Source organism: Myotis lucifugus, unplaced genomic scaffold (assembly GCF_000147115.1).
Source record: "Myotis lucifugus unplaced genomic scaffold, Myoluc2.0 scaffold_67, whole genome shotgun sequence".
NCBI classification, from domain to species: domain Eukaryota; kingdom Metazoa; phylum Chordata; class Mammalia; order Chiroptera; family Vespertilionidae; genus Myotis; species Myotis lucifugus.
In genome coordinates, this window is record NW_005871115.1 from 4,009,376 (window position 1) to 4,024,645 (window position 15,270).

The following is a 15,270-nucleotide window of genomic DNA, read 5'->3' on the forward strand; positions in this document are numbered from 1 at the left end:
GGAAGACAGCTTACTCCTACACATGTGTGTACTGCCGAATAAGATGACAGATTGTTCAAGACTGCTGTCAAAAAATGGAGCTGATATTTCCTTTTTAAAAAGTGTCTGTACTCTTAAAACTGCCAAGATACCGCTTATACACTTAAATCAGTAAGTGCATATTGGTGAATTTGGAAGACACTGTGAGGGCTATAGGAAATTATAGTGTAGGAATCCTGCCCTCCAAGAACGTATTCTTCACTTGCAAAGAAATAAAATATAAAAGGTGAAGGGATAAAATTATAAATAGTGCAAGTGGTTTCATAGGGAACGATGCAATGAAAAGACAAAGCTCCATTCGAGTGAAGAGTGGTACACAGATGAATGAGTAAAACCAGGACAGGGAGAAATTAATATGAGCAGGAATGTTCTGGGGACCCAGCACAGGGAGAGAGCATGAAGATGGGTCTTGCTGAAGGAGTTGTTGAGGAAGAGAGGTTGAAACTAGCAGCCAACTTGCTTTGTTTGGCTCATAACTTGTTGACCTTTATTATCATTTGTATTTGAGTTAGTGGCTAATATTTTAAAATTATAGGTTTTGAGTAAATAGAAATTTCTGATTTCTCATGAGAATTGAGAGATCTGGAAACACTGGGCTAAATAACCTTCCTACATTGGATCAGGTGTTCAGAACTAATAAGCTGCCTCCTTGCAGAGGTGTTTGCTGTGCAAATGTGACCATCCTCTCCTTTCCCTACTGAGCCCTGACTCTGGGGCTAAAAGTCATTGGTAGCATCCACTTTTACTTGTTCACCTTCCTCTTTTGTACCTGACCAGCTGTGCCCAGTAGAGATTGTGACTTGTGCATAATTAAATGGAGAGATGGGGAGAGATAGCAAAGAGATAAAGGCAAGAAAGTGTGAGATCGGTGGGTGGCAAGTAAATCAGACTGGCAGGAGTGGAGGAGATTTGGGCAGGGGAAGGCAGAGTGCAGCTGCAAGTCAGAATTGAGAGGGTGTTTAGTGTGAAGCAAAGACATTTCTATGTGAACATAATGAGGAGCCATTGAAGATTTGGGGCAAAGGTATGCAGTGATATAAGCACCACTTGGAGAGAGACTTGGCAGAGCATGTGGAATGGAGTAGATAGCCTCTGGGAAATCCAGGTGTGAAGAAGACAGGAAGCTGGAGAGGGGGAGCTGGCAGTGGGAACAGGAGGCAGAAACAGACATCAGGGGAGTTGCACGGGACTCAGTTGGATGACTGCGTTGATGTGAGAGGCAAAGCTAAAGGAGTGCCGAAGGTGACTGCACTTCACAGCCTGAGTGTGGGGGGATAGAATGGCTTCCCGAAGTTTGACCCTGACCTGTTGGGGGAGCCTGGGTGTTTGTGGGTGAACAGTCCAATAGTACAAAAGAAGAGAGGAAAGATGCTGAGGTGGAGAGGGATAGCTGAAAAAATCCATTACTAAAAACGTCAACAAGAGAGGGATTGCCAGCAGGGTAAGTGGCTGAGTTTGGAAAGCAGAGACAAATGTTCCCCTGAGCACAGGAGAAAGGTAAAAGTGGTCACCACAGCACTGCTGTGTCTGGCCCGGGGTACCCACTGTGTTGTACTTTCTTCTTTACCCCAATTTATGAAACTAGTTATGTGTTGAGGTGGAGTTGGAGAAGGAGGATGCTGGATCTCTCCAAATACACTCCTTGTGTATAAAAAAGAAAGATTATAGATCTGCTGGGAAGAAGAGAATTGGAAAAGTTGTCCTTCATCCTGTTTAATAAAAAGGATGGAGACATTTTCAGAGGCCTCAACTCCTTGGTTTTACTTATATTCTAACTTGCAGAAGCCAGTTATAATTGAAAACAAATTACATACAGGTTTATTCTAGTATCCATAAAAATTAAATCTTATGGAAAATTATGGCTTACTTTAAGAAAAGCTGAATTATGATAAAATTACAGAAATTATATACTGTACTGATAAAAGTAGGAAATCCCATCCCTCCAGTCACAGTAGCATTCCCCACCATTACCAGTTATAGGTGGTGTTAGACTGAGGGGTGACTTCAAGTTTTGTGTTGTGTCCTCATATATTATGGATGTGCATTATCCCTCCAATCCTGTTGTAACTCCTGAAGCTCAGAACCTCGATATGTGGCTTCCTGCCTCAGCTTCACCTACCCTGTCATCACACAGCTGAATTCTAATACTTATTTGAGGGGGCTTTTTATCTAAAGTGAGTTTTTTCCCCCCATGTTTTTATGCAGAGATGTGAGTCATTTTTAGAAAACTCCTAAAACTGTGCATTTCATACCCAGGTTGCACCAGCTTATTTTTGGAGGAACTAGAATACAGGAATGCACCTAATGACTTCTGTTAGTAGATGCATTTAGAGTTTTCAGGAATGGTATTGTTTCTGAAGAAATAGTGGGTAAAGAGAAACATTTAAACCACCATTTCTCCTGGCCCAATTATTTCAGCAAACCAAATAATAAACTATTTCACATGCCCAGATTTTAGAGTTGGAAGACACTTAGACCACTAGTCTGTGACCAGTTAGTTACCTTTTATAATAAAGAAAATTATTTTTTTTTTTAGCAGCAGTGCTATTCTTTATTCCTTGAAACCATCAGCTCGTGTATTTTTATGGCAAAAACAGTCTGGTTTTATTTAATTATAGGAGAAATGCACATCTTGGAAAACACTGCTAAAAGCCATCCTTGGGTTATGTCTACATGTTTGGCAGGTAATAAGCTAGTACGAAATGATTGTAAACATACCTTGGCTGCAAAACATTTGTTTTGAAATTGAAACTCCCTGATTAGTGTCAGTGAGTCTGTTTTCACACTGCCTTTTTTTTTTTTTAAGTCTAGCTGGTTCCTATATAATAGACAAAGAAGGAGAAAATATAATTAAGAGCAAAATAAAATGGGATGGTACCCATTTCTTTATACCAGTTAAAGGGTTTCTATTTCTGTAGCATTACTTGTCTAATACACATGATTATTTTTTACTGGTCATTTCTCTAAGTCTTTTAAAGGCACATTAAATAAATGAATTGATAGTTCTGAAGAAAGGCATACACTTTAAAATGTCTTTGATTCCATGAGATAAAGACTTGATGTACTCAGATTTATTATGTCTTTAAAGCAAGTCCCCAGTAACAAATCCTGAACCTAAGATGTGGTCTTACCTGAACCGAACATGACAGCCTCCTTGAACTGCAGAACATAAAGCATAATCCCTCCATTTTATCTGACCCCTTCAATATTCCTGTTGCATTTTTTTCTTTGCAGTCATTTTTAAGAGTGTAGTCTTATATATCCATTCAACATGTACATCGTTAAGACCTCGGTTTCAACATACTAGTTTTGTTTTTCTTTAGGGAGTGAGTTACATTTTTTTTATTTACATTTCTTCTAGCACATCACTGATGTGCCATTCTGATTACACAAAACAGTGAGAAACCACTTTTTTAGAGTTAAAATTAAAGTGTTGTCAAGGTGAAAATTAAAATTTCCATGTTTAATTTTCACTGATGCTCTTGTGAAGCATAGCCAAGGACAGTGTGATTGCTAGTCCAGGCCAAACAGTAGCAGGATCATAATTAGCACTGTTTTTTTTTTAATAGACTCAGAAAGTAACTCTTTATTGGTATGAATCAGAAAGCATTTAGACTCATCCATTATTTTGGAACTAATGAATCATGCAGTTATCTGTTGAATGCATTTGTTTTGAAGACAGGTACTAGGGTATTCTTGGTGAATAATACAAAGGTGAACAGGATGCATTTTGTACCCACTGAGTTACCCTTATAAAAATAGAGTGTAGTACCTGAGGAAATACACAATATATACCAAGTATTGGTGCCCCTGGGTGCCCGGCTAGCTCAGTCGGTAGAGCATGAGACTCTTGTAAGTATTGGTGCCCAGCATTTGATTTAAGACATTAACATTTTAACTTCTCTGAACACAGCCATGGGAATCCACCCAGAAGGTGCCCTGCAGATGATTTTACATTCTCACTTTAAAAGAAGGTGATTGTTCAATTTAAAATAATAATAGAAGAATAAATTGTCATTTACTAAGGCATGTTCTGTTTCGGGGCCTGATTAACAACCTTCTGTTAAGGTCAACCTGACTAATTAATAACAGACAATAATTTTGCACTTCCCACAGTGCAGTTTTATTCATTTGAGTTCACATTGATTTATGGTTTTTTTGTGCCCACTATGTGCTTACCCGTGCACACGTCCTTGCATCTTTATGTAATGTAGTGTGTATGCACTTTAAGTCCCACTGAAGTGTTGATATATGCACCCAAAAGTAGATGTAAGTAGAGATGCTTGTACCCAAAAGTAGAACTAAGCTTAATGTGTGTTTAATAAGAGTTGCTTCTTGAAAGGTAACCGATTTAAGTCTTCCTGAGTCTAATTTTGTTGTATATGTTTCTTTTTTCAACTCTAGACTCATTCAATCCTATATGAACAATTAGAGCAAAGCAGTTAGTCTGCCAGAGCTATGATGTGCTATTAATGCTACCAATATGAATATCACTAGAAATAATAATAGCCAACATTTTCTCTATATGCCATAAGGCCCCAGAGAGATGATTGTCAGAATATATTATTTTTGTTTTATACAAGGCACTAATTTAAGTACTGTACATGTGCAACTCCTTGAACTTCACCATATTCCTAAACCAAATACTACTAACAGTCTTGTTTTATAGTTTGGGAAACAGAGGCACAAAAAGATTTAGATAAAATGAGCTAATCAGTCTGCAATCTTACGCAATCTGGCTCTAGAAACCCTGCCTTTTCTTTTGTTTTGTTTTGTTTTGTTAATCCTCATCCAAGGATATTTTTCCATTGATTTTTAGAGAGAGAATGGAAGGGAGGGGAAAAGAGAGAGAGAGAGAGAGAGAGAGAGAGAGAGAGAGAAACATTGATGTGAGAGAGATACATTGATTGGTTGCCTCCCTCATGTGCGCAGACCAGGGCTGGGGATTGAGCCTGCAACCAATGTATGTGCCCTTGACCAGAATGGAACCCGAGACCCTTCAGTCCACAGGCTGTTGCTCAATCCACTGAGTCAAACTAGCTAGGGCTAGAATCCCTTCCTTTTGAGACTGCCTTTCAATAGAGAATTTGCTCATATCTAAGAGTGATGGCATCCATAACTATTCCCAGGTTCTGTTTATGTCATATAGACTTATAGACTATTAATTTCTAAAGACTTTTGAAAATTATCCTATATAATAAAGAGGGAATATGTAAATTGACCATCACTCCATCACAAAGATGGCTGCACCCACAGCAGAGGCTAAGTTCCCATAACAAGCCTTAATGAGCAATCAGCAGGGACCTGAGGCTGTCCCCCACCCCCACCCTTCGTGGGGCTTGACAGGGGACCTCAGGCTGCTACCCCCGCCCCGGGCCGGGGAACCTCAGGTGGCGCCTCCCACCCCAGTGCTGGGGAACCAGAGGCTGCGCCCTCTGCCCAGCAGGGCTTAATGGGGGACCTGAGGCCGCGCCCCCCCTCCTGGCGGGGTTTGTCAGGGGACCTGAGGCCACACTCCCCACCCTGGCACCAGGCCAGGGGACCTCAGGCCGCACCCCCCGCCCGGTGGGCTTGACGGGGGACCTCAAGCTGTGCCAACCACCCTGGTGCTGGGCCAGGGGACCTCAGGCTGTGCCCCCCACCCCGGGCCAAGGGACCTCAGGCTGTTCCCCCCACCCGGCAGGGCTTGACGAGGGACCTCAAGGTGTGCCAACCACCCTGGTGCTGGGCCAGGGGACCTCAGGCTGCTCCCCCCACCCTGGGCCGAGGGACCTCAGGCCGCACTCCCCACCCCAGTTACAGGGGACCTGAGGCTGCACCCCCTGCCCAGTGGGGCTTGACGGGGGACCTCAAGGCGCTCCCCTCACCCCGGCATCGGGCGGGGGACCTCAGGCCCCGTCCCCTGCCCAACGGGGCTTGACGGGAGACCTCAGCCTGCACCCCCCACCCGGCGCCAGGCCAGGGGACCTGAGGCTGCACCCCTTGCCCAGTGGGGCTTGACTAGGGTGCAACTGGCCGGGTATGGATCTAGCCCAATGAGGGTGGGGCCAGCCGGATCTGGGTCTCGTGTGATTTCTAGGCACATGTGGGTGGGTGGGGACTAAACTCTGGGTCCCGTGGTGCACCCCAGACACTGACAGGAGGAAGATTTTCATATACATTTTACTAATTTTCTTTCATCTCTGACACTTATAGAGAAAGGACAAATAGCAATATTAAAATATTTCCTCTAATTAATCCCCTTTTAATGTGCACGAATTTCGTGCATCAGGCCACTAGTTTCTTATAATGTTTGAACTCATAGAAAAGGAGATAAAAACGGGAAATTATTGAAGTCTCCCTGAATTATTTCATTGTCAAATGTGCTAGCCCAGAGTCTGTTTGCCCTGTGTGCTGGCTTATATCCCAGTTGGCTGCTGACTGCCTTTCCTGGACTCCTGTGTCCCCTGATTCCTAGCTGGGTTCAGCCTGTGAGAGACACTGGAGGGAGATTGGGGAAGGGGAGGAAAAGAGAGGCCGCACTATGAAAAGAAGGAATGAGGAGGGCTGGTGGTACAGCAAAGGCAGCCTCTCTTTTATGCATCCAGCTCTCTCCAGACAGCCCCACTACAGTTCCATCTTCTACTAGAACCTGCCCCTGGGCTTCAGTAGCATTTCTTCCCTCCTTTGGACCCACTGTGCTTTCTGCTGTAGCTACTCCCTGGGTTGCCTCACACTACTTATTTGGGTGTCTCAGTTCTTCATGACCTGTGTAACCAACTTATTCCCTGCATTAAATTCCCTTGGCTAGATACACTTAAATTGTTTCTCTTTTCCTATTTAGACTCTGACTGGTGCACATTTTCATTTTCTGTTTGGTATGATTATAAAATAGGCTAAGAGAATGCTGTTGGCATATTATATCCAGATTTCAGAAAGACTTTTGATAGATAATCTTATGTCCTTGTGAACAAAATAGGGGGGATTTAGACTGGACAATAAATTCTTGGATTTCTAACATTTATTAATGTCAAGGCAACTGATGAAAGGGCTCTAGAGGTTTGCCAGAGGCTCTGTCCTTGGCCATGTCCTACTCAACATTATTGCCAAAGATCTGGACGAAGATACAAAGCAGCTTATATCAAATGTGTCCGTAACACACAGCTGATAGCCAATTTAATTCAAGTTGTAAAAGGATAAACTTTTTAAGGAAAATAGAATATCTTGCATCTAGGTACAAAAAATATAAAGAAATAGTATAGGAGAGGCCAAGTTTCCCAGCATATTATGTTGGTAAAGAAATCCAGTATTTTAATTGACCGCAAGCCAGAAGTGTGACCTGTGTTTAAAAGAGGGGTTGGGGGAACTTGTCTTTGGGCCCCACTAGAAGATTATTGTCCCTGTCAACTGATAAATAGTTCTATTTCTCTTCAAAAAGCATTACAGGAAGGGTAGAAACTTACTCTAAGAAAGATATTGCTAAATTGAAGCATCAATGTTCCCCAAACCTTGTAAAGCTTTATGTAATTTACAAATTGTATGCGCACACATTTATTCACCTTTGCCTCACAACAGTCAGTGTAGGACATACTCTTACCCCATTTCTCACCCTTTATTTCCTCATATGGGTTCAAGTCTAAGATACATAGCTCACTGTTTGGTCTGGTGCTTGGTCAGAAATCCAGCTAATTGCAATAAAGCCCATTCTCACTTCAGGACACCATCCTGCATCTAGCTTCCCTTTGAAAGGTCAGACAGCTTTTACCTGTGATGAACAGTAAAGGGAACCTGGAACATTATGCTAGAACAACAGACTTGTGGGAAATAAAGTCTGTCTTCCAAGATTTGAAACTCACATGAGAGAAGGAGTGGATTAAATTAAGTGGCTTCAGGGAACAACAAGGCATGAGAGGGTTTTTGCTCGATATTTAAAAAATTTCAAACAGACCATCTCCTGTAGTCATTGCTTTTGTGCAAAATCTGGGTAACTGACTCAAGGAATATAATAGTGAAATGAATTCCTACATTGGGAAGCATGTTAAATAACTTCTAGAGTGGCACCCAACTCTATCCAATTTGTTTGTTTTGGGTTTTTTGGGTTAGTGAGATTTGTGGTTTGTAGTTTTGACTAGGAGTTGTTTTATTTTTATAGTTTCACTTCCAGGAACATAATTGTTTTTCTTATAATTTAGGATTAACATACTCGATTTGTGTGTGTGAGAGAGGGAGGGGCGGGGGCTTTCAGGAGCCTGAAACAAGGAGGTAAAGCGTGACTAGCGCTCAGTGTAATTAACTTCACAAGAAATACTGCATTATTACCCAGAATATGTCCCCAGAGTGAATGTCTGCATTTGTTCAATTTCATCCCTATCAGGGGTGATGAGGAGGAGAATCATTTTGAAATATATTAAAGCAGAGAATAGTGTTTGCAAAGTATTATTAGGTTTGATAGGATGAACTTGTGCAAATGCAAACTGTTGGCAGATCACTGTAAAAACCTATATGCTGAAAGGTCCCTGAGATGACTTATTAGAGGCCATCAGCGTGAAAGGAATTGAAAAAACATAAAATTTACCTTGAGGATGCCTTTCTAATCTTTTTTCAAGAACTAGTACAGTCTTTCTCCCCACACTGGGATAGTTATATTCTTGAAGATCTAGGATAATTGAGGAAGGAAAATAAAAATTATTTCAAAATTTATGCAGAAAAAAAACACAAAAAATAGCAAAGCTCTCATGAGAGTAAAACATGCAGGGAAGATTAAATGTATTGGTGTTTCAGAATTCACTTAAGATAACATTTTGCTTTGACCTTATTTCTGGTTAGTTTAATAAAGGGAAGTTCTTAGTCTTCATAACTACTTGCTGAGGTCTAAAAGTTAACTGACTTGATTTCCTGAAAAAGCTTCATAGTGAACCCATGATAGTTCAGATCTTCCCTGTGAATGATCCCGGGCTGAGTACTCTTGTCATGTTCATTTTTTTAAAAAACTTGCACTGTCTGCCCCAACCTCCACCCCTTCTCCAATTTCTCCCCAGACTTATTAATCATAACATAATTCTCATGGAAGAATTTGAAGGACATTGAAAGTACTAAGGGGGAAAAAATGAAGTTAAAGAGCATCTGATACTTAATTCAGAGTAGTATCCATTTAAAAATTTGAATTTGAAAAATGAACTTTATACATGTTAACATTCTCTGACAACTTGCCATTTAATAAAATGGTGATATTTCTTTTAAAATGGATCAGTTTCCTACTCATAGGCTTAATTTGGGGCCTCAACAAGCCACAATATTCTTTTTCCTTTATGTTACTAATGCAAAGTAGATAAAAAGAGTAATGTTCAATAATTCCTGTGTTGCCCTTGATCTAATCAGCATGGTTTTTCCTTTAATGTTATATATGTAAAATTTTGGGAGTTTAAAAACTTAACCAAATTGCTGCCAAATTTCTTGGCATTCCAAATTTTTCAGATTTTAGGAAAATGGTGATATAGTGTATGTATTTTACATTATTCAGTTAATTCCCCCAGTGCATATTCAAATGCATGAAGATTCTGATACCAAAAGCATATGAATAGTCACGTTAAGTGAAATAAATTAAGATGTTAAGCAGTTTTACATTAGTTCTGGTCAGAATTTGCAGCCAAGTAAATTTGGATGAGATCAAGTTTGCCACCAAATAAGTTTAAAAAACAAAACAAAAAACCACCATCACTTAGTTTTCAGGGCTTTGGTAATCTTCAAGTTATCAGCATTATCTTATTTTTAATTGCAAATGGATAAGTAGAAATTGTCGCTATTTTTCTCATTTCCCCAAGAAAGAAGAAAAGGCAAACATTGGGACAGAGTTTGGGGATTTGTTAAGTGTTGCCATAAGTACAATTCTTATTATCATCTCCGTTAGACCTCACAGAATCCTCTGAAACAAACTATTTTTATTTTACAAAGGCAACAGAGGAGTAAGGAGTGAAATGACTCATTCCAGCTACAGAGTTAGCAAGTAGCAGAACTAAGACTCAAACTCAGGTCCTTCAACTCTGGATCCCATTCTCCTTTTACCAAATCTTGTTTTCTTAAGAAAAGCTTCCAGGAAGCTGGAAAATGAGAATTCAGGTATATGCTTATCTAGAGTTTAATGAATGCATCACAATGCCTAAAATATTTTATTAATTTGAATCATTTAGTTTGGCAGAAATAGACTGATTATTGTCAAATTTGAAGTTTGTTTTGAGTATTTTTTAAAGGGGACAATAATTTAAAAGTTCAAGCTAATTTCAAGTATGGAATAATAATGATTTTTTTGTGCCTTGTTCTCCCAATTTTGTTTTAACTGTTCAGATGTGCCTGGCATCAGAGGGGGTGAAAATAGAAGAATCCAAGCTAATAAAAACAAAAGAATCAGATGGCGGAAGAATTAAAGAATTGGAGACGGGGAAGGAAGAAAGAGAGATAAAAATGGAGAAAACAGATGAAGCCAGATTACAGAAGGAAGCAGAATTTGAAAAATCTTTTAAGGAAAATGTAAAAGATTCTAAGGAATTAAGAAATTTTGAGGAGCTGCAAATGGATGATATAATGGCTATAAAAATGGAAGATCCCAAAGAAATTAAAAAGGAAGAATTAGACAAAGATCAAAAGTATAGTCATTTCTCTGATTTTTCTTACTCTGCCAGTAGCAAGATAATAATAAGTGATGTTCCCAGTAGAAAGGATCATATGTGCCATCCTCATGGGATTATGATCATTGAGGATCCCACAGCATTAAACAAGCCAGAGAAGCTAAAAAAGAAAAAGAAGAAAAGCAAAATGGATCGACATGGAAATGATAAATCCACACCCAAGAAGACTTGCAAAAAGAGGCAGTCCTCAGAGTCTGACATCGAGAGTGTCATATACACCATTGAAGCTGTCGCAAAGGGAGACTGGGGCATTGAGAAACTTGGAGAAACCCCTCGCAAGAAGGCACGTACATCCTCAAGTGGCAAGGGAAACATTTTGGATGCCAAGCCACCAAAGAAAAAAGTGAAATCAAGAGAGAAGAAAATGTCAAAGGAGAAATCCTCAGACATCACCAAAGAGTCAAGACCTCCAGATTTCATAAGTATTTCTGCCAGCAAGAACATTTCTGGTGAGGTGCCAGAGGGTATAAAAGCAGAACCATTGACCCCCACGGAGGACACATTACCACCCAGCTTATCAGGACAGGCCAAGCCTGAGGACAGTGAGTGTCACAGAAAAATAGAGACTTGTGGCTCCCGGAAATCCGAGAGGTCTTGCAAAGGTGCTCTTTATAAAACCCTGGTGTCTGAGGGCATGCTCACCTCTCTGAGAGCTAATGTTGACAGAGGTAAGTGACTTCTACAAATCTGAAAAGATTATGAAAGCCTAGCAGAATTTCTTCTTTAGACCTATTGAAAAGAACCACCAGAAAGAACAATATGGTATCAAAATGATATTTTACATTTGTACAGTTCTTAATGGTTTATAGATGGCATACATTTGTCATTTTGCATGTTTCCTAGCCCATTGAGAAGAGTGTCTTCAGGATATAAGTGTTTAAAGTAATTCAACCCTTCCTTTCTTTTTTACTGGGATAGGCTCAATGTTTGGTTTGAAGGATCAATATTGCATGTCAGGAGCTCTTTGTCTGTTTTCTACCACTGATGGAAAGAATTTCCTGAGTCAAGCGATAGTTTGGCAGAATCTTGACCTGAAGGATCCAGGAGCAAATGACTTAACTAGTCCTCTCCATTAGTTAAAACTATAATTGAAGTGAAGGTTCTTTAAAACATAACAGCATCCAGAAGCCAGTTACTGTATCTACCTCTATTCCATAGTGTTTCATATAAATTCATCTGTTTTAAAATATGGTGTCTGGCCAGGGGATTACCTTTGGCCAAGCTAGATTTCAACTAGAAATGTGTGAATACGAGGTCTAGCAAGCCCTGAATGAAGATCCTTGGGAGTACATAGTTCTCCAGGGATGCCATTCCAATAAATCTTGGTGAATGAGAATTAGTAGTGTCCACCAGCAAAGGACTCCCATACTCTCAGGTGATTCTCTAATGGAAAAGTTAGCAGTCGGTGTTCTGCTCTGGAGTCACACAATAGCTGTTGAGTTACGACAAGAAAACTTACTTCAGAGGTTGTAAGTCACTCTTGTGTATGTTCTTTTGTTGAGGGTAGTCCATCATGAATCACTTTGAGTCTCTGAATATTTACTAATGCCATCAGGCCCATGATACCAGAGGTCAGGAGGTCACTTTTGAATCAACTAAGTTGATTTCCCTCCCATCCCAATATACCGAGCACATCCTTTCTCTTGAATTTCATTAGGGAAACGAAGCTCAGGAAAAGGAAACTCCTCCGATCATGAAGGGTGTTGGAATGAAGAAAGCTGGACCTTTAGCCCAAGTGGGACCAGTGGCAGCAAGAAGTTCAAGAAGACAAAGCCAAAGGAAGACTCTCTCCTTGGGTGAGTGTCTGTGAGCATAGTCTGCTACACTACACAGCCCCAAGTGTGGTAGGATTTTCAAGGCAAGCATAAATCTCTTAATGCTTATTCTTGGAGTATTCATTCAGCGCTTAGTAAACACACAAGGGAAACAGATTATGTATATCCCCTGATTCCTGCTGTTAACACGGTTGTAAGTGACAGTGTCATTCACACTTAAAGTCTCAGACATAGGCCTGAGTTTGAATTGGGGTCCACCATGTATTAGTAGTGTGACATTGTAAGTCCATTAATATCACCAGGACACATTTTCCCATCTGAGGTTTACAGTGGATAGTATATAAGTATGTCTACATTGTACATACTGTATGTGCTTTACTTAGTATTTCTAGGCATGTCCATATGTTTGTAAAACTAAAAATGACAGCTGAAAATATAAGGTAAATAAAATTAAGTTTCTACTTCTAATCTTATTTTGTTGAAACCATATTTCTACTGCTGTAAATAAAAATAATAGATTGAATATTCTCTCTGGTACAGAGAATATTCAGTAATTAATTATATATTGAAGTGCTGTGTCAAGCAATAGCATACATCAAGATAAAATGATTAAGAATTATTTCATCTTTATGTTATACCAAAGACTCTAATACCAGTCTTAATATAAAGCATTTTGCAAGTTAAGTTATGGTATCCAATACTTTATATTGGCGAGGAAAGCATCTGAATATTCAGTTGTACTGTTTTGAAAAAGCCTTTGAGATTTCTCTTAGTCCAATTTGAAAAGAATGCACTGAGCAGAAATAAATACATTTTTATATTTTCCATATTTGTTCATAAATGTGTTTAAAGGTATGCAAATTTTATGCATTGGGAATATTGAATTTGGTTTATTCATAAATATTTGCATTTCTGTTTGTGGAACAACATATTTTTTCCTTGGATGTTACAGTGCTTCACAGCCTGGTTAATTGTAAGGCTCTAGGTCATCACAAAGAGTGAGAGTGGAAATTATTTCTCATGACGATGATTCCTTAAGATTATTTATATTGACACAATATATGTATAATTTTATATATTTCCTTTCTAATATTTTTTAAAGTCCAGAATAGTTCAAATTAGTTTTGCTTACATTATGCTTCAACAATGACATGAAATCTCCATGTTTGTCATTGTCAAATAATATTTTTCAAATTAAGTATTTCCTAAAGTGACACTGAGCATCAGGGCCAGTGCTTTGTAACTCCTGGAATTACCAGTGCTCTGTGTGTCTCCCGGCAAGAGAGGAGCGCTCTCATTGCAAACAGTGAAGTCCTAGGGGACACAGTAGGCTTGCAGGTTCCCCAGCAGAAGGTTCTCTGATGCTTCCGTTAGGTACTGCCGAGGCTCTGAGAGAGATGTTCTCGCCAGTCCTCTTTGAGGAATAAGAAAAGTGCAACAATCTTTTGAAAATCTATCCCTACAAAGAGATTGCTGTGTGGGTTGGTTTTTTTGTTTTGTTTGTTTAAGTCATTTCTAAGGAAGCCACATATAGATTACTGGGAGTGTGGTTTTCTACAGGCTTAAATCAACGGTAAACTTCTGATCTTTCCTCCTCTCTCTCTCCTTTAAATAATGGCCTGTCAGAATCAGACTATCTGGGTTTCCCTTGTTAAAAACACACCAACACAGTGCGTGAGCAGTGAGAAATGCCACTTCCTGTCAGTCTTACCTGAGATTTCTAAATGAGCATTTTAAACCTTTTTATCTCAGAAAATGTGCTACCTGCTTAGTTAACTGTAGCCAAGAAAAATTCACTCAGTATTGGCAGTTCTGATTTTATAGACTTATCCAAGAAAAACAGAGGTGATTATTCTAGTTGAAAAAAGAAAAAAGAGTCCCAAGAGACCTTAGGGATTATATCTCACGTTTCATATTTTTGTCTTGCTTATTCAGAGTATCTGAAAAATTCACATCTTACAGATAGCTTTCGGATACATCTAATTAGTAACCAGATAGTATCTGATTTTCCATTAGAATAAACATTTTTTTTTAACTGAGCATGAAAAGATGATTTTAGTAAGAGAGAAACGTCACCCCCACCCACCACCCTTTGCAGCTTTGATTAGAACTTGGTAGTGCCTTTTTCTGTTGTCAGTTCTGATAGTTATCTGACTGTCTTATCTCTGCTCCCCAGTTCTTGTACATTCCTCCAAAGCTGAGAACAGTTTTAGGTGGACACAGCTCACGTACATCTCATAGGTAGTAGCCTTCTGGTAAGTTGGCTACTCCAAGCTGCTCTCTCCCGAGGACGCCTTCCACTTCCCATCCACCGAGCACAGAGATTCTCCTGCAGCTTCTCCTGTCTGTTTGGGCTGCGTCTTAGTTAATAATTCTCACTGTCAGTGAAAGACAGCAGCCAGGCTAGGACCCAGCAAGGCATGCTGCCATTGCTGGGGTCGGGGAGGCCTTGCAGACAGTCAGAAGCAGCCCAAGGATTTCCCAACTTGGCTGGTGGGCCTTTCTGCAGTCATCACGGTGTTAGAGCGGTGCTGCCTTTCCGCCAGTGTGTTCATTGAAAACCGGCTTCGCTTTTCTCACTGCATGTGTTATCCTTATGCCGGTCAACTCTCCAGAATAATTTCCTAATGTTCAAATTATGTGCTTGTGTTTTCTTTGTGTGTATATGGTTGAAAGTACTTGTCAGTAAATATCCTATATAATAAGAGAGGAATATGCTAATTAGTCGTTACACCCTGAGACTTAACGACCAAGCATGTCACGACCAGATCACAGATCAGCAGGAGGGTGGCCAG

The 15,270-nt window shown here is 39.9% G+C and overlaps 1 protein-coding gene across 7 annotated transcripts in view; it reads left to right on the forward strand.

Moving 5' to 3' along the window:
* BBX (BBX, HMG-box containing) overlaps positions 1-15,270 on the forward strand; it is a 290,219-nt gene that overhangs the window by 241,498 nt on the left and 33,451 nt on the right. For all 7 annotated transcript variants that reach the window (XM_006090071.3, XM_014456988.2, XM_023754948.1 and 4 more), the window contains 2 exons: positions 10,360-11,368; positions 12,358-12,496. In XM_006090071.3, coding sequence (XP_006090133.1) covers positions 10,360-11,368; positions 12,358-12,496 — 1,148 coding nt within the window. The remainder of the gene's footprint in view (positions 1-10,359; positions 11,369-12,357; positions 12,497-15,270) is intronic.